Genomic DNA, 19,887 nt, shown 5'->3' with positions numbered 1-19,887 from the left:
CAGATTTGGAACTGGGCCATCCTCCTTCCCATCTCCTAGTCCTGCAAGGTATAGCGTGTAGCTTGGACAGAAGGCTCTGAGTATCTGAGATAGGGAAATGCAGACAGTTGAGAACCAGATGCTAAAAAGGAAGGAAGAGCCTTTAGGGGCAGGGAAGATGCTCTGTAGCCTTATGTCATTAGACCCTGTTTATGAGTCTAAAACTTCATACAGGAAAAAGGGATGCTGGGAAGTATGGGCTATGACAAACTTCACCAGGAAGGTGGGGATAGAAGGAACACCCAGAAGGAAGGGAAGAGGGAGCTATGAGATGTAGCAAAACAGTTGAACTTGGGTCCATCTCCACTTTTGAAATTCTTGGTTACTAAAGACTTTAAAAATAACTTTGAATTTATATCATGCAAATTATAAATCACATACATGTTGAAGAACTTTAGAAGAGCTACTTAGAAGTAGCCTTCATTTGCCAAGGCTCTTCATGTAACTATTTTAAAGTTCTTACATTTTTTTAAACCTTGATCACCAGTGTAACTATACATCTTTTTTATGAGATATTTTCAGATATCTGATGTTTGTTCTGAAAGAATGAAAAGTGAAATAAGTAAACATTTTTGGTTTCAGTGATTATGTTTGCCCTGTTCTTTGTTGGTTTAAGAGCAGGCAAGGGAAAGAGTTGTATGAATGTGATTGTATATATTGATGTGGTTTTTCTAGTGTTAAAATTAACCAACATAACAGGCCCACAGGGATAACATGTGATCTAATCTCATTCTTTGGGTCCTAAGCTCAGGTGTATTTATCCCAGCAAGATAATAGGTATCAGTGTTATCCGTCTGCATTTTTAATAAACAACATAGGCTTTTCAAGGCATCATAACATTTTCCTGATAAGCAGCCATGTCAGTTTTCAGTTGTTAGTTAAGTTCATGCATGATGCTTAAGCAGCTAATTAAATTGTTTTCCTGAGAACGATTTAAATTATTTGTTCTTATTTCTCTTTCAACTGCAGGTGTTAATTCAATTCATCCTAATGAAATAGAAAGGGGAAACATTTACACATTTTGAAATTGCACCTAACAATAATTGTTGTATCTTGTTGAAATGTAGCCTGTATTTTTCATAAAGCTAGTGTAGCATGAAATATGTCTTATATAATATGCTTTTCCCAATGTAATTAGGGTCCTGAATCTTAAGGAATATTTATCGGATTTTCAAAATCAGCTTAAGTGTTTATGTACATTACCAGAGAAATAATAACTATGAGCATTAATTCTGAGACTATATATAAACTATTAAAATAATAAAGTCTGTTTTGGTTGTCAAGTTAATTCCTTGTCCTATAGTAGTTCTTTGATAATTAAAGGGTTCCCTATTAGTTGGGTTTGAGCCAGGCATTTGGTCTGGCCTTTTAGATGCTCATATCCCATACTTGGCTCCAGCAGCTAACTCCAGCTTCCTGCTAATGCAGGCCCTGGAGGCACAGCAACAGCTCAAGTGATTGAGTTCCTATTACTTACATGGGAAATGATTGCATTCCTGGCTCCTGGCTTTGGCCCAGCTCCGCCCCAGCTATTGTGGAGTTACTCAGTGGATATAAGGCCTCAGGCCTTCCTTTTATCTCCTCTCTCTCTCTCCCTCCCTCCCTCCCTTCTTCCCTCTCTCTTTTTCTCTCTCCCTCTCAAAAACGAAATTAAAAAATTTTAAACAGATTACATTTAAGTTAGCTTTCCATCTCATGTTTGTTCACTTTTAAAAATCAGATTTACAAAGAAAATTAAATGTATCAATCAATATAAGATGATATTCACCTTGGACTGTTTGTTTATAACAGAGATTTTCAACTGAGGTGACATTCTTGTTCATCTGTTCCCTTATAGAGCAGAAGGAGAAACATGTGTGGAGTTTAAAGCCATGTTAATTGCAGTGGGCATCCACTTGCTCCTGTTGATGTTTGAAGTGCTGGTCTGTGACAGAATCGAGAGAGGAAGCCACTTCTGGCTTCTGGTCTTCATGCCGCTGTTCTTTGTTTCCCCCGTGTCTGTTGCAGCTTGTGTTTGGGGCTTTCGACATGACAGATCACTGGAGGTGAGATTTCATTATTTAAAAGAAATGTTGGGGCCAGTTGTTCTAATGTCAATTTCTTTTTGATTGGAAGAGATTGATTCTTAACTTTAGAACATGGTGTATAAGAGAATTAAAAACGATGTAAATATTATTTTTTATTTATTGGCTTGCTCCTTAGACCTTCAGCTTTCTCCCTCCTTCCCATCTTTTCCAACCTGCTCATACTTGTGCAGAGAAACACAATTTATCAATTTATCAAGATGGGTAGAGATACAAACATGGAGAGATATATTTTAGTGACTGGCTGTCATGATTCTGGGATCCGGAAAGTCTAAATTCTCTAAGGCAAGCAGCTAGCCTGGAGGCTTGGCAGGAATTGATGCTGTAGTCCTGAGGCTGATTTTCTTCCTCTCCAGGAAACTGGCCTTTGATCTTACGCCTTCCAACTGGCGGGATGAGGCCCACCGCTTTGGTGAGGGCATTTGCCTTTATTTAAAGTAAATACCTTTACTACAACCCCTAGCTTAGTGTTTGAAGAAATTGCAGCCCAGCCAACGATCTTACTGCCTGAGGCTTTGTGATCTAGCACCTCTGCTGCTTTCTGATTAGCACATGCTGATTTGTCCGTATGTATATTTCTTTATTCAGGTAATACTGATTATAAAAATTTACTATATGCCAGGTCCTTTTGCCTTTGACTATGGGATACTAGTACTAATAGCACTAATGCTAGTAGTGAAAATCATTGTGGAAATACATTTTTTAAGAACGTACTGTATGCCAGGCACTGTGTTAGACATTTCACATGTAGTACCAACTTACTAGTCATGACATCTCTGTGAAGTAGGGGCAGTTGTTTTTCAGAGAGAGAGTAAATAATTAAAGGACAGGGCTAAGATTTTATTTCTGTTGTCCTGTATACAAACTCCAGGCATGTGCTAATGGAATGTGGAGGAGAACTAAAGGCTCTCAGTGGCCTTCGCCATAATTTTTCTTTTAAAAGTTTCGGTTGTCCTTGATCAACCATGGTCTGAAAATACAAAACAGTATAATAAGATTTTGAAAGCAAGAGATACGACACAGATTGTTGTAATTGTTCCACTTTGCTTTTAATTGTTGTTCATCTCTTACTGTGCTTGATTTAGAAATTGAACTTTATCATACCATGGGTGTGTGTGTGTGTGTATGAAAAAACATAGTATAATAGGGTTTAGCACTATCCATGTTTCCAGGTACATTGAGTCTTAGAACGTATCTCTTCAAAATAAGAGAAGGACAACTGTAGATTCCTAAGTTTGTTTTGAGCCATGAAGGACAGGAATGGGGGAAAAAAGTTTGTGGTTTGGTTAGAAAGGAATATGGGAGCCCGAAGCTGGATCTGGCATGTGCTCCTTAACACTAGATGCAGGTTTAAGGAAAAGCCATCAGTAGAAGAGGGACAGTGATGCAACAAGGCCCCGGGGACCTTTAGTACCAGGGAGGGTTTGATCTTGAACAGTAGGAATGATCCCTGACTTGTACTGGTGACAAGACCATGGCCCAGGTTTGGCTGTCAGGAAGAGTACTGCTGGTGGTATAAGGCTCAACCAGAGCTCACATTTCTGTATCAGCTCCAGACTCCTTAATCAGCTTCATCCCAATCACTTTTCTCTCTTTTTGGATAAAGACACCATTCCATCTAGACGTATGTTTATGTTTTATGCCTCTTACTTTACATGTGTGCTTTTTTGCTATTATATAAGCAAATGAAGTAGAGTCAGCTTTCAAAATCTTTTTTTAGATCTTGCACTAAACAGAACCACAGAAATCAAAGCATTCTAGGTAGTTACTTTTTTCTTTTAATTTCTCCAAACAGAAGAGTGGTGTGTTACTGGCATTTTGGAAGGGAAAGTTTTTGTTGAGTGGGATTGTCTCATGTGTTCTAAGCCACTTATCCCTGATTTTTACCTACCAAATATTACTAAAGATACTGTCCTTCCAAGCCTATATCATCTGAAAGCACTTATGCCCATATCCCAGGTTGCTTTAAACCATGAGGGACAGCATGAATAGTTATCTAATAGTTATGTGTTGGGCAGTAGATGATAAGAAAGTTTCAGAGACCAATTAAAATCTGGAACTTTATGTTTTGGAAGCAAAAGCATAGCCCAGGGATAGGACTGCATGAGGCATGATTTGTGAGGAACAAGCCTTTCATATATTTGAGCTCTTAGGTTTACTACCCTGAGAAGAAAATAGGATACTAGGAGGTAAGTTCTTGGATCTGATTCTGCAGGCAAGGTCAGGTGGGGGTAGAGTCCTGTGGAGATGTGGAGAAGTTGGGGTCTTCTGGGGAGCCCCAGAGCTAGAGAGAAGCAAGTGTAGTTTTCAGGCACACTGAGACACAGAGGAAGGAAAACTCTGTAAGCCAAGTAGACTATATGTACCTCACACATGTGGCAGGAACAAAGGAAGAAAGGGTGGGAGTTGAGGGAAGGGGAGCTTCTACAAAGGCACACTTAGTGAACTCCCAAGGCACCAGAGGACAGTGCACATTTTGAGGAACACGGTCATACCTAACATCTGTTGACATCATACCGACCACTACATGATTTATGGTTGAGTCACACATTACTTTTGATGGTGTTGTATCTTTAGGAAGCCATATTTGTAGCAGTTGCTGTGAATAAAACTAGCACTGGTGCCAAAGTCCAAGTGAAGAGCAGGCAAGGGGGGTGAACCTGTGTGCTGATTGGCACATGCATCCCAGTAAGAGAGAACGGTGGGTTTTTAAAAAATAAAACTTTAAAAATAATAGTTTTATTATGAAGTATGTGAATTTTTTTTTTCCAAATGACTGTTTAGGACAGAAATACTACGGTTAGGCCTACCTAATTAAGCCAGTTATATTGTTATTTGTTTCTTTTAGCCTACAGGGATGTGAAATAATTGCTGTCACTAAATGCCCTGTGAACTGAAAACTTTCAGTAGACTTGAGGTTCAAACACAAATTGCATTCTGCAGGTGAGGTGAGAACTGTCACCTCAGTGAAGGGTAGCCTAGAGGGCCTTTGTGAGCAGGGCCTGGTAAGACCAGAGGCAGGGAAGCAGTGGGGGCTGTGGAGTGGTATGAGAGTTGATGATGCAGAAGGTCTGTTAAGGTAGTCACAGTTGGGATTCAGGGTAATGTGGGCAAATAGTAGAGGTACTTGCCAGGTTTATGGTTTGGATATTTAGGCTTCTGCTATGCCTTTCACTGAGATAAGAAGATGTAGGTAGGAGACAGTTCAAGATGCAGTGTATAATGAACCCCTTTGGGGCTTGGCTTAATTTGAAGTACCTTTAGGAGAGGCAAGAATGGCATGTGCACAACAGAGCTTGGTGCACAGCAGGAGGCCTGGAGAAGCACCCTCTAGCAAGTAAAACAAGCCAGGAATGTGGCTGAAATTTCCCCTCCCCCAACCCCGTGGTGGAATATTTGAGTGACAGGGTACCTGTCTGGGTGTAGGGTTTCCTGAAGGCAGGCTAAGTTCATGGCTCTGGGAAGTATCCCCATTTAAAGAGAGGAGAGGAGCTGGAGAAGGACTTACCACACATGTAAGACATGAAGACCACATGATGGGTTCCTAGAAGTACAGACACTGAGGTTTCAGAAAGAAGGAATAGTCAATAATATGAGATATTGTAAAGGCATTCAGGAAGATACAAACTGAAATGTTCTGCTGCTTCCTGGTTATCAGTGACCCATGTGAAAGTTACCTACTGTCAGCTTAAGTGACCACAATTGTCTGCAAAGCTTGGCTGCAGCACAGAGAGCCAAGACTAAGAGGTGCTAGATCAGGGTAGGGGTGGATTTCTTTGATTTTGAAGATTTTCCTGTCTTTAATCAGTTGTTGACTCATTTCTGCGCTGCTAGGAGGAATCAGTGGAGTAGGTTAAGTGAAAAATGCAATGAAGAATTCATAATGATGATGATGTGGCAAGGGGCTCAAGAAAACTGAAAGGAAAGGGTAGGATGCTAGGCCAAACCCCGGGTACAAGAAGGAAGCACACAGATGCTTACGAAGAGAGGTGAGTGTTGGTAGAGGAAAAAGGAAGCTTGTTGCTCCCAATGCTCTTTGTTCCTGGTGCTCCTGAAAATGAAGTCATGCTTTGAGCCAACAGTGATCCAGCCTTAGGTCACAGAGTGGTAAGGCCACCACTGAGCAGACACGAAAGGCAGAAAGCCATGTATTTCTCCTGGATGTGGCACAGCTATGCTCTAGTGCTGCAACTTAGAAGTCTCCTCTGTTGCATAATAAAGCTTTCAGTGCATTACAATTTGCATTCACTTTCAGTGTGCTACCAAAGAACTGCAATATTGAATATGACTTTCACTGATTCTTTTCTTGATTTTCAGTTAGAAATCCTGTGTTCTGTCAACATTCTTCAGTTCATATTCATTGCATTACGACTGGACAAGATCATCCACTGGCCTTGGCTTGTATGTAACTTCTTAAATCCTTAAAAATTTCTTGTTTTATTATAAAGGTAATTTGTGCTCATTGTAGAAAACTGGGAAAAGCACAAGTAACAGATGAATAATGACCCAGGCAATGACATGTTAATATTTTTATGTCTTTGTTTTATAAAAACAGTTGGGATCCTACTGTGTATATAATTTCATATTCTGTTTTCTACCTTAATGTTGTGCCACAAGCATTTTTCCATGTTAATAAAAGTTCTTTATGAGCACAAGTCTTAAAAGTTTAATTTACGCAAAATACTCTTTAAAATGTGTTTGTGAAATCATCTCATGTCTGAATATTGTTATTTCTAGTGTTCTGCAATTTTATATCATGCTGTAGTATATGTTTTTGTACATAAAATAGGTGATTATTTTCTTAGAAAATACTGCAGAAACAGTATTGCTAGGCTACAGGGTAAGAACTTTATTGAAACTTGTAAACAGCTCACAGAAAAATATAATTTAAAGCATGAGTGTAATTTGATGCTAAAAAGTTTTTGTTAAAGATGTGAATTATAAAAAATTATATATGAATTTCAAAAATTTTTGAAGTATCATTCTAATACTACACTTGCTTTTCTAAAAAGCTGTACCAATTTAAATTCCTGCCAAGGATGGGCTCTAAGTCATGACTCTAAACTGTGGCTGACTTAGTAAGTGTTTGGTGAAAACTGACTAGATGGATAGAAGCCTTGATAAATAAATGACAAGCTACAAAGTAAAGAATGAATCATGATTTCAACTTGCAAATTTGTAGATTCATAGATATCAGATGGAAAGAAAGAAGACTTACACAGTTTCATTCTAGCATTTTATTTTCTGTGCTGCTTGATGTGTGCTTTGCATATAAACCAATTTCTGTATTAAACATAATTTACCTTTCAAAAACCAATAAACATAGCATAAAAAATAGTCTACTCACTGGGACAGAGAAGAAAATTCGGAGACATAAGTGCTCCAGAATGAAAGTGTAGGTGAAACTAAGCACTTCTGCTAAAATTCTTTGCTGGCGTATTCATAACGAAAACCACTGTCAGGCGTCCATCCTGTTCTCCAGAGCACTGTACCTGCTTCTGTTTTAATGTGGAAGAAACAAAGTCAGAGAAGAGCAAATTTTTAGGAAGAAGAATATTTAGGGATTCCAATGCAGATAGACATAGGAATCTTTTTTCACTCTTGATCCCGTGAAGATCTCAATGGATGAAGCAGTGTTATTATGCAAGGGAGAGCAAGTAAGCCTGTTAAGGTCACTAATAGCCCACCACCTCTGATGGGAACTCCAGTAAACGAGTCTTATGACAGAAATGCATTAGAAAGGGGAAAACAAGCTTGCATAAATTCTTCAGCAAAACCCACAATCAAAGCCTAGAAACTAGTCAAGAGAAACTTTCTGAGTATATGAATGTGTATTTTTTTGAGTGAATATGTGAAGAAGTATATGAATAATGGAATGTGTATGTGACTGAGTTCTGTGTGTAAGCAAATGTATGAGTTATTGGGTTGACTATGAGGGTGACTGAGTGAATGCATGCACATATAAGTGAGTTATGTGTGTAAGTGCATAAATGTTTGGATGAATGTGTAATTGAGTGAGACTGCATGGGGTACTTGTTTAATGAATGTGTAAGTGAGTGATTATGTGAGTGGGTGACTGAATGTGTGTAAATGAATTCTGAGTGTGTGAGTAGATGAATTGAGTCAGTGGTTGAATAATAATAACTTCCTGAATGTGTGTGATTAAATTGGGCATGAGTCAGTATGTGAGTGAATATGTAAATGAGTTTGTGAGTGGGGGGATGTGTAAGTTTAGTGACTGTAAGTGAAGGAGAGACTGAATGGTTCAGTAAATGAGGATATGAGTGAGGAGATGAATGATTATGTGTATAAGTCATCAAGTGACTTGCAAGAGTGCTTGATGTGTGAGTGACTGTATGAATAGGTGATTGTATGACTTAGTGAATGACTGGCAGTATATGTTTGAGTTCCTGAGTGTCTGAGAAAGTGTATGCGTGATTGTGAGTGAATGAATGCACTAGTGAGTGAGTGACAGAATGAGATCTGAGTTACTGAGTGTGGGGCAGTTTTGTATGAATGAGTGAATGAATGTATATGAAAGTGAGATATGAGTCAGTGAAGATGTGAGAGTTTGACCATGAGTGACCAAGTGAGATGTGAATGTGTAGGATATGAGAGAGTGAGATCTGACTGAATAAAAGGTGTGAATGACAGAATCAGGTATGAGAGACACCGACATATGACTGAATGAATAATAGGTGCGAGTGTGCTAGTGTCAATGACATGTCACAGAGTAAGGGTGAGGTTTTTGAGTGACAGTGAAGTGACTGGGTGGTGTGAGTGGTGTGACTGAGTGAATGACAAAGTGAGGTGTAAACAAATGAGGAAGTCAAAAGTGTGAGTGCCACAATGAGGTGTGCATTTATAAGTGACATGGTGAGATATGAGTGAATGAGTTCATAGGTATGAGGGAATGAGTCACAGTGAGGTGTGGGTAAGTGAATGATAGTCAGTATGTGAGCAAGTAACACAGTGAAGTGTAAGTGAATGAGTGACGGATGTGAGTACCACAGTGAGGTATCTGTGAGTTTGATTGGGGTGGGAAAGAATGATGTATGTGAGTGAGTTGGTGGCCCATTTAAGGTGTGAGAATCAGGTAAGTGTGAGTGGTAGAGTGAGTCAGAGTGAAGCTTGTGAGCAGAAGGCAAAGATGTGAGTGGCATAGCAAGGTGTGTGTGTCTGTGAGTGAGTGTGCTGGGAGACAGTGATATTGAAATGTGAGGGATACACTGAAGTGCGAATGAGAGGTGAGAGTGAGAAAGGAATGAGAGGGAGTCAAGGAGTAAAGTGTTTGTGCATGACAGAGTGAAGTGAGTGCAGTCTCTAACAGGAAACAGGGTCACTGAGGTTGGATGTGGAACTTCATAGAAGGGCAGAGGGATAAGTGACTCAGGGTGTCCCTCTGGCAGGCCCCATGCTGAACAACTCCAAGTTGTTCAGTCCTGGGAGGTGAGACTGTCTTGAAAGGCCTGGCAGGGTGGCTGCATCAAAAGCTCTAAATCCCATGGCCTTTGTTCTCCTTCCCTCAGGTGGTGTGTGTCCCCCTATGGATTCTCATGTCCTTTCTGTGCCTAGTGGTCCTCTATTACATTGTGTGGTCTGTCTTGTTCTTGCGCTCTATGGATGTGATTGCAGAACAGCGAAGGACTCATATAACCATGGCATTGAGCTGGATGACCATTGTCGTGCCTCTCCTGACTTTTGAGGTGAGCTGCTATAGGAACCTTAAATGCCCAGCCCTCCCTATCACAGCACACTGCATGCCTGGAAAATCTGCCTGCTATCCTGGAAGCGGTGATGATCCCCTCTGTGAGAGAAGGCAGAGAGCACACTTCAGCGAAATGAGAAGTCCTTTATCTTATGGGAGAAGGGTAGATCTGGCAGTGGGGTGCAAACCTCTTATGTAGGTTGCATCTATGTGTTTTGCTTCTGCTGTTAAGAATTTTTTTTTTATTTGAAAGGCAGAGTTAGAGAGAGACATCATTCCTCGGCTGGTTCACTGCCCCAAATGGCTGTAACAGCCGTGACTGGGCCAAGCTGAAACCAGGAGCCAGGAGCTTCTCCCACTCTCCCATGTGAGGACAGGGGTTCAAGCCATTGGGCCATACTCAGCTGCTTTCCCAGGCACATTAGCAGGGAGCTAAGTCAGAAGTAGAGCGGCCAGGACACAAATGAATACATAATATGTGGTACCAGGTGCGGGTGATGGCTTAACTCGTTATGCCATAGTGTCACCTCCTCATTTCTACTTTCCAGAAAAGAAAATTGGGTCTCATGTTTTCATCTTTGCATCTTTGGGTAATTCTAGAATGGGGACTGATAACTCCTTAGAACAAACACAGGAAGGATTTCCCCCTAAAATTCTGGTGCTGACCCATGTTGAATAGATGACTTTTGCTTGATCCTCAGGAGACATATGAAGGCTTGCTCCACCCAGTCCCCAAAAGACAGACAACTTTCTGTAGACCCTTGGGTGGAGACATTCCCCTGTGAGGCCTGATGGACTGGGACATCCTACTAAAGTGGTTTTCAGATGTTGTATCAACAGGACCTGAACTGTCGTTTTGTAGATTCTGCTGGTGCACAAGCTGGACGGCCACAACGCATTCTCATGTATTCCAATATTTGTCCCACTGTGGCTCTCGCTGATAACTCTGATGGCAACCACATTTGGACAGAAAGGAGGAAACCACTGTATGTACTCAGTGCTTTAGAGTCCTTGACTTTGTGTGTGTGTGTGTGTGTGTGTGTGTGTGTTGGAGAAGGGATGCAATTTAGGCATGTGTGGGAAAAGCAGGGCTGAGGAAAGTCAGGGACTTTCCATGCACAGGGCATATATGCTATCTCCCTGGCTTTGCACTTCCTGCAACATGGCTTTCCTGCAGTGCACATTGCAGCTTGAGACAGGACCAATCAAGTGCCCTCTCTGAGTCTCTAGAACATGTGCTTCAACATAGGGATCAAGTTTCCTCCTTCTAGAGTTCATGAGAATGGGATGAGAAATCCATGTTTCACACCAGAACCTGGTGATCATCACACACTCTTTTCTAGCCCTGCTCCTCTCTTCATGTTATTCGTGATATCACTGAGTCTTGCCAGGTGTTCCTTGCTGGCTCTCTTCCTCTCCAGCTGCATGCTGTGCACATATTTTATAGCTTATTTTAGAAAGAGTTACAGAGAGAGAAGGGAGAGGGACACATTTTCTATCCACTGATTTGCTCCTCAGATTACCACAAAGCCTGCAATGGGCAAGCCTGAAGGTAGGAGTCAGGAGCTTCATCCCAGTCTCCATGTAGATACAGCAACCCAAACACTTGGATATCTTTATGTACTTTCCCGCCATTATCAGGGAGCCGGGTTGGAAGTGGAACAGCCAGGACATTAAGTGGCACCTATATAGGATTCTGTTGCCACAGGAAGCATCTTTTCCAGCTATACCACAATACTGGCCCTAAAGCATGCTGTTTTGAACTTATCTTAGACGAAGGTTCCTTTCTCATGAAACTGAGTTCCACTGCATGTAACCTCAGGACATTGCTCTTCTGAGAGCCAGTAGAGATGGGGTTAGTACCTAGCCTCCAGCCCAAGCCATGCTTACTGCCTGCACTCTAGGAGAGATGGCACTGAGTGCATTGTCCTATGGTACTCAGGGAAGGCATTGGGCGCTGGTAGTCCTGGGCTTCCCAGGAAGGGGAGCAGGTCTTGGAGAGTCCCCATGTTATCTAGAGGGAATAGGACCTCAGCAATATAATTGTGAGGTGACTTCATGGGCTCAGACTGCCTCCTGTTGGAAGATACTGTTATCCATGAGTTTGTCTGGTACAGCGTACATGATAGGGCAATGAGATAATCTAGGCCCCAAGGGCATTGGCCCCTCAGCTAGAGTAATAGTTCTCAAATGTGAGCACACCCAAAATCCCTGCTGGGCCAGGCTAAGGATTCTTCTGGCCCCATCTCACCCCACGATTTCTGATTATGAAGTGGTGGACCTACAGAATGCTATCACTTCAGAACCAGGAGCTCGTTTTAGGGAACTCTGGAGCAATATGCTACACTTCTCCATATTGGGCACTCAAGTTTGGGACTGCCTTCATTTCTATAGAATCTGGGTGAAGTAAAACATATATGTGTATATATATATATATATATATATATATATATATATATATAAAATCTGCATTGGGAAGAGAGAATTGCTCCCAAAAAAGCAGTGGATCCTAGCATGTGAAAAAGAGCATTTTTGTTTTTCAGGGTGGTTTGGAATTCGCAAAGACTTCTGCCAATTTCTGTTGGAAATCTTCCCATTTCTGAGAGAATATGGAAACATTTCATATGACCTCCATCATGAAGACAATGAAGAAACAGAAGAAACTCCAGTTCCAGAACCCCCTAAAATTGCTCCTATGTTTCGAAAGAAGGCCAGAGTAGTTATTACCCAGAGCCCTGGAAAATATGTCCTCCCACCTCCCAAACTGAATATCGAAATGCCAGACTAAATGCCACTTACAGAGACAGAGTATCAATGAACTGGGACACACTCTGTCTGCACTTCTCTCTGCCTTTTGTTCACCCTCCAGCTCAGATCCAGAACTGGAGCTGGGCCTCCAGGGAAGTCCATCTCATGCCTTGTTTGCATTCAGTGCCAATTAGCCACTTACAGTTATGGGACGCAGACATGGCAGGGGACTGGGTCAGGTGTCCGTGGGATGTGGATGCCAGAGAGAGCATCAGAGGTGAGGCCAGCCTCCCCCTGGTGGGTGCCGGAGGTGCTTGCTTGGCTCCATAATCACCAGGGAATGGCTGTGTTATTAGGCTCACAGAAGGAGAAATCGGTCTACATGGGAGTTTCCAAAGTGCTAAAATTTCTATACCAAGTGTTTAAAAATGTTTTCCATTGGGCTTGCCTGCACATATAAAACTGAGTGTCTGGTGGTGGGCGGTTGGTGGGATCTATAAGATATTTCGGATGCACCTGTGATGTGTATAGACACAGCATAGTCATCTTTTTTCCTATTCCCACTGTGAAGTAGTTTGCTTTGGGAGTACCCACAGCAGCTTTTAGTGGCCGCATTAATGAGCCCATTCCAGTGGAGTGACTCCATGCCTGTACAGTATTTATACAAATATTTTAGCCTTGTAATATACAATGTCAAATCCTAGTTCTGTACATTATATCCTGTTAAAGTATTTTTTTACAAGCTTATGCTGAAGATGTTGTGTTCTGCTGAAGAAGGAGAAGGTGACGGCATCCTAGTGCTGCCCCAAGGGATGCCACACCTGCAACGGGCATGCCGTGGACACCCTGAAATTCCCCTGTGCACATAGTACCTGCCTCCGCCAGAGCAGCTGTGAGGAGCAACATGTGGCCTGGTGGATACCAGGTAGCAAAAATCCGCAGAGTGTTGCCTGAGGCAGGACTTTGTGGAGCAGTGTCTGTTCAAGTCAAGAGCTTTCTGTATGCCTGCAACAAAAGCACTTTAGCCCAGGCTTGAGGCGGTCACACATGAGCACAACTTCTCTGGGTACTTCTGGTTCCACTCTGGATTCAACTATCCAGTGAACTATCCTGTGTAAGAAAGTAAATAGATGACTTTTAAGGGAAGGTGAAAAGGAATGTGGACATTTCCATCCAGAAGGATGTGTTAGGCTGTTAATGTGGACAGCTGGGAAATGGCATATATTAGGTGTAATTCAAGTCCTACGGATTCTTCAGTCCACCCCGGGCACTGGCCTGTTCTGAATGAAGGGAAAGGGGGAAACAGAATTGTGTAGGCTTTTCTGCTCCATGTGTAAAAAAGAAAATAGCTAAATCCACTATTTTTGCTCCCCTTCGCTGTCAATAAACAGGTTCTTCATTTTACAGGTGCACTGCATCTTGTCGCACCAAAGGCCAGGGAAACCCGTGATTCTCAGCCAGTGTGAATGGCAGCCCCTAGCTACTCTGGACAGCTGAGGCTTGTGGGGCTGGCACTACGTCCAGAAGGCTATATGGAAGACAAAAGGGAATGGCATTGGGAGGGAGGGCAGGCTTCTTTCCATTGGCTTGGTAATGCCAGACCATCATGGTTACACCTCAAGACACTTTCCAGAGCATTTCTTGGGTTCCAAGATGGTCTACATTGGAAATTACCCTGGCACTGATCTTCAAGCATTTGGACAAGGCAACCACTCAAGATTTCACAGGTCAACCAGGTACTCTGTGATTGCCGCCTAGCTTACCCTTGCTACGGCTACATTTTAGTAAGATGTTAATTCAGTTAACAGTTCACAAAGATTGAAACAAAATCCACTTGTTATTGTCTGAAAGATCTTATGGAGATAGCCAAAGGCCCCCGATGTGGCCTTTCTGCGATCATTAGCTATGACCCTGGCCCTTGCAAAAATCATCTAAAATAAGAGCAATAGTTATGACTATATAAGGGAACGTGCTGCTACCTACAAATTCAATTGAGTCCTCCCAAGCCCATAAGGCAGGTTGAACTTTGTACTTTTTCCCATAAAGAAATGGGGGTTGGACCCAGCGCAATAGTGTAGTGGTTAAAGGCCTCGCCTTGAACGTGCCCGGGATCCCATATGGGCACTGGTTCTAATCCCGGCGGCCCCACTTCCCATCCAGCTCCCTGCTTGTGGCCTGGGAATGCAGTCGAGGACGGCCCAAAGTCTTGGGACCCTGTACCCACGTGGGAGACCCGGAAGAGCTCTGGGCTCCTGGCTTCGGATTGGCTCAGTTCCAGCTGTTGCAGTCACTTGGGGAGTGAATCATCGGACGGAAGATTTTCCTGTCTCTCCTCTGTATATCCACCTTTCCAATAAAAATAAATAAATCTTTAAAAAAAGGGGGAGGTAAGAGAAGTAAGTAATCTGCCTAAAGCTAAGAAATGGCAAAGCCAAGGCACCAGTATACCTTACCTGTGATGACAAGAGGGTCGTGGCGGCACTGGGGCCATGTTATCTCAAGAATAGAGGCTTTATTGATCCATGGAAATGTCTGGAAGATAACTGAGCTCAGGCCCAGTGTGGTAGTCTAGAGGCTAAAGTCGTTGTGTTGCACACCCAGGATCCCATATGGGTACCAGTTCTAACCCCGGCAGCCCTGCTTTCTATCCAGTTCCCTGTTTATGGCCTAGGAAAGCAGTCAAGGATGGCCCAAAGCCTTGGGACCCCTGTACCCACATGGGAGACCTAGAAGAGGCTCTGGGCTCCTGCCTTCAGGTCAGCCCAGCTCTGACCGTTGCAGCCACTTGGGGAGTGAATCAGCAGATAGAACATCATCCTCTCTGTCTCCTCCTCTCCATATCTGAGTTTCCAATTTAAAAAATCTTTAAGATAACTAAGCTCTGTTCCCGGAATCCAGTAGGTAGAGTCTTTGGAGGGCAGCTCCTTTCCAAATTCTGCCATGGTCTGGACTGAACAATGTCCTGATGCTGCTCTTCCATCATTTGCTATAGCCTTCAGTCTGCTCAGCTTCATGTGTGGGACAGCAAGGTATCAGGTATCTCTGTCATTGGCAGACAGTACACCTGCACCAACTTCTCTGAATCAAACTTTGAATACAAAATCTCAGCTAGATACAAGATGGATGGAATGGTGCCTGCATGTTGGTACTGAGGTACTCTGGAAAGGCCACCTTCTGGAGCCGTGGTGTGAGTATGGGCCCCAACTTCTCCTCTACTCAGCTTGAAGAAGCCAGAGCAGTTGTTGCCCTAATCCTTATTTGTGGTTATGGTTTCCTTAAACAGAGGGGGGAATGAGGGAACTTAGATCTAAAAGTAGGCCAGACTAATACCCTTGCACAGCTCCTTGCCAGCAGTTATGCTGCTGCTCTTCCCTAACACATACTCACTAAGCAGAACAAGATGGAAGCCCCATGTAAGAAGTACCACCAATGACAAGATGTCAGTTTTGATGGCAGCAGCTAGATTTTGATTAAAAAAAAAAAAGCCAGAAAGGGCTTCATTAAGACTGCACGCAGCATTTGCATTAACTAATGTATAACCACTACCTTTGTTTTTTTAGAGGTCACATATGATAAAAACATATGATAAAAACATATAGGCTGACTAGGGTTGATATTTTGCACAGTGCAATGGCAGGGAGGTGTAAAGCTGATCCTAAGACATCTGAATGAGGTCTAGCAGAAGAGAATTGGAGGAGCAATACAACATTAACAATGAATTCAGGAAGGCCTGAGACCATGGAAAACTTGCCCCTTCTCTACACTGTTTTTCAAGGAGAGGTTGCCTTGGTGACAGATTATGGAGCCTTTATCAAAACCCCGGGCTGTTGGAAGCAAGGTCTGGTCCATCAATCTCATATGTCATCCTGTTGGGTGGATAAGCCCTCTGAGATTGTAGATTTCTGAGACGAAGTGTGGGTAAAGGTAATGGTCAAGAGACGAAAAATGATAGGATAAAAGTGTCTGTCTCCATGACAGTTATTAACCAAGGAACTGGGAAAGACCTGAATCCCAATAGCGCTATCATTGAGCAAGAAGAGAGACAGTTCTTCCAGGATTACAGCAGGCAGAAGACCACCCTTGACGCCGGTCTGAACACTACCTGCAAGAAGTGTGGCTGTAAAGCTCATTTTACAAGAGACTGTTTCATGCAGCCAGGTGGGACCAAATATTCACTGATTGTAGAAGGGGAGGGGAGAAGGGAGAGACAAACTCAGCAGAATTTAAGAAGTCTGACCTCACAAAAAAAATCTAGGAAAGAAGAAACATAGAGACAGGAAAGAATCTGATAGCTTAGACTCTGAGAGCTACACAGGCAATGACAGCAAGGCAGCAAAGGGGGAAGAAATACAAGCAGCAGCATAAGGAGTGAGAGAAGGAAGAGCAGAGCAGATAGCTGAGAATAAGGAACCAGGAATCTTGTACCATGCAGCACAGTCTCCTGGAAAACTTTGTACGGCGTCCCACCCTGCTGACTTTACTAACATGGGAGATGGTTTTTCTCAGTGCCCAGGCAGGTTTGGGAGTTAAGAGCACAAAAGCAGCTGCCTGGATGAGTTACTGTCTCCATATCACTCCTGGTTACTTTGCAGTGACCACTGCAGTTCACCTATTCATTTATCCAACTTCCTTCATTCACTGGGAGATTCTGTTACTCTCCCAGATGCCACTGTCAGAGCTGGATTCTTGCACGGGAATCTAAACTAAGTCCACAGGCCCTGATGTGAATGAGGATCCAGCTACAGTTAGCGTGATCGGCCCCTTCTATTGGTCTGTCTGGGACCAACTGGTGTATGGTCCCTGCCACATTCAGCACAGCAGCAGGAGTAAATGAGGCAGCAAGGAGAACATGGTAGGAGTAGTGCTCATTTTTTCCATTCCCCAACACCGTTCTGCTATGCTCGAAGTGACAGACAGTGACCACAGTTAGAAGACTGAGCTTATATACGGCATTCCAACAGACCACTGAATCAGACATATGAAGCAAGATCATTGATCTACCTTGCATCTGCTACCGTGTGAGTCTCCTTAAATTCCTGGCACACACGAACAAATATCTCCAAATTGTAAGATATCGTGGCTCACTGTTCTCTGAATCAGCCCCTCTTGATTGATTCTATCATTTGAATTTTCTGTTTTTCCTACTTAAATAAAACTTAGCTTCTCTCAAAAAAAGAAAAAAAGGAAAGATGGATGAATCAGGAGAAACTGCAGTGACATCAGATACCAGGAAAAGAAAGGAAAGTCAATATTTTTAAAGGACTGATTGAGAAAATTTTTCAGTAGAAAATCAACAAAACACAGTAGGAAATTCAGAGCCATGAGGAGAGAGGGCAGGCATGAAGCTGAGGGCATGCGCAGTAAGCAACTCCTGTGTATACACAGTCAGTGACTTGCTGAAAATCTTCATCTTCAGGGAGGTGAGAGCAGGTCCCACAACCTAAATGACCAGTGACCTTGAGCCTGGCCTGGCAGAGAACTGGCAGGCAGCTGATACACTTTGCTCTGTGAAAGGAGGTCAAATTGCTTTTTTCTCTCCCTCCGTCAAAGAATCAGACTAAATCAGCTCAGGTGAAGCTGATCTCTGTCATGATTCAGGGACTGGTGTCAGGCAGCTCACAGCAGGGAAAAGCAAGCTCAGATTGTGGAGAATGGACTCTGCACCCTATGCACCTCTGGGAGACAGTAACTCACCTATGCATAGGGTGCACAAAGGTTATAAAGCAGGGAGGGACACAGATTGTGACTAGTTTTCTGTGCACCCGTGCGGTCTGACTGCAGATCCTTGCAGCTCCCTGTGCACTGGGGGCAGATCTCACAGAGGGTCAAAGGGACATATTATGAAGTGAGTCAGTGTTCTGTATGCTGTGTGTGCCTGGATTGATAAGGTGCCCAAGCACTGCATGCTAACTGTGTTGTAAATCTGTGTTACATCTAGGCATAGAGAAAGGCTGGGGTTGTGAACACATTACCTGATTTCAACATCTCCCCTTACTGACTGAGGCCAAAGTACTATATCACATCCAACTTGAACTTGTGCCTTTTGACTCTGGATTCTCATGGCACAATAAACAGTGCTCCATGGCCCTACCCAGCATACAGTGTAGGAGCCAAAAGAACGCCTCAAATGTTATCCACACCTGAGAGGCACATTTCAGAATAATGCCTTCAATCAAGTTATATATATTTTATGCACACACACACATAACCCCCACAGGGGATAACATGTTATCCTGCAAATACATAAAAACCAACACAGAAATACAGGAAATATAGACATGAAAGGTGATATGACTCCGCCAAATGGAATACAACAATGTATTAATATTGAGCAATGAAAAAACAAAGATTAATGAAATGCCTGAAAGTGAGTTCAAAAGAATGATTCTAAGATTACTTGTAAACACAGAGAAATAGTTGCATGAAAGCAGGAAATCTGTACACAACATGGATAAAACATTCTGAAATGCAGTAGAAATACAGAAAAAATGCAGAAGAAAATGAAATGAAGCTCTTAATAAATCTAATAAAAGTGGAAAGCCTTTATAACAAATTTTGTGAGGCAGAAGAAACAACACCTAATCTACAGGAAAGGTCTTTGGAAATATCTGAGAAATAATTATAAAACCAATAGCCAAAACAACAACAGTGTGTGGGTTGTGTGAGACACCATCAAATGACCAATATATGTGACTTAAAGTTTCCTCAAGTTACAGAGAAAAAAATACTTAGGAACTTTATTCTGTAAAATAGTGCAGAATTATCCAGTTACAGTGATATGAACATCCAAATACAGGAAAATACAGAATTTGAAACAGCTATAATCAGAAAAGATAGTCACCATAACACATCATACTCAAATATTTGAAAGAAAATATTCTGGGCCCAGTGCCATGGCCTAATGACTAAAGGCCTCGCCCTGAGCCTGCCAGGATCCCATATGGGCACCGGTTCTAATCCCAGCAGTGCTGCTTCCCATCCAGCTCCCTGCCTGTGGCCTGGGAAAGCAGTAGGGGACAGCTCAAAGCCTTGAGACCCTGCACCCGCGTGTGGGAGACCCAGAAGAGCTCCGGGCTCCTGGCTTCGGATTGGCTCAGCTCCAATTGTTGCGGCCACAGGGAGTGAACCATCAGATGCAAGATCTTCTGCTCTGTCTCTCCTCCTCTCTTTATATCTGACTTTGCAATAAAATAAAATAAATCTTTAAAAAAGAAAATATTCTAAAATGTGCAAGTCAGAAGCAACAAATAGCTTTTAAATGATGCCCCATGGGACCATCACTACCCAAGCAATTTTGCAAATGATACT

General features: G+C 42.6%; 1 protein-coding gene and 1 pseudogene across 2 annotated transcripts in view; both read left to right on the top strand.

Moving 5' to 3' along the window:
- Positions 1–13,983, top strand: part of TMEM185A (transmembrane protein 185A) — a 34,774-nt gene extending 20,791 nt beyond the window's left edge. For both annotated transcript variants that reach the window (XM_041000139.1, XM_041000138.1), the window contains 5 exons: positions 1,877–2,084; positions 6,441–6,524; positions 9,653–9,829; positions 10,694–10,817; positions 12,375–13,983. In XM_041000139.1, the coding sequence (XP_040856073.1) occupies positions 1,877–2,084; positions 6,441–6,524; positions 9,653–9,829; positions 10,694–10,817; positions 12,375–12,619 (838 nt within the window). In that variant the 3' untranslated portion in view covers positions 12,620–13,983. The remainder of the gene's footprint in view (positions 1–1,876; positions 2,085–6,440; positions 6,525–9,652; positions 9,830–10,693; positions 10,818–12,374) is intronic.
- A 2,395-nt stretch (positions 13,984–16,378) lies between these two features.
- LOC121169541 lies at positions 16,379–16,951 on the top strand (annotated as a pseudogene).
- The last annotated feature ends 2,936 nt before the right edge of the window (positions 16,952–19,887 follow it).

The sequence above is a fragment of the Ochotona curzoniae genome, unplaced genomic scaffold (genome assembly GCF_017591425.1).
Source record: "Ochotona curzoniae isolate NIBS_2020 unplaced genomic scaffold, NIBS_Ocur_1.0 scaffold_1852, whole genome shotgun sequence".
Taxonomy (NCBI): domain Eukaryota; kingdom Metazoa; phylum Chordata; class Mammalia; order Lagomorpha; family Ochotonidae; genus Ochotona; species Ochotona curzoniae.
Note: the sequence above shows the minus strand (reverse complement) of the source record. Positions and strands in the feature narration are given on the sequence as shown.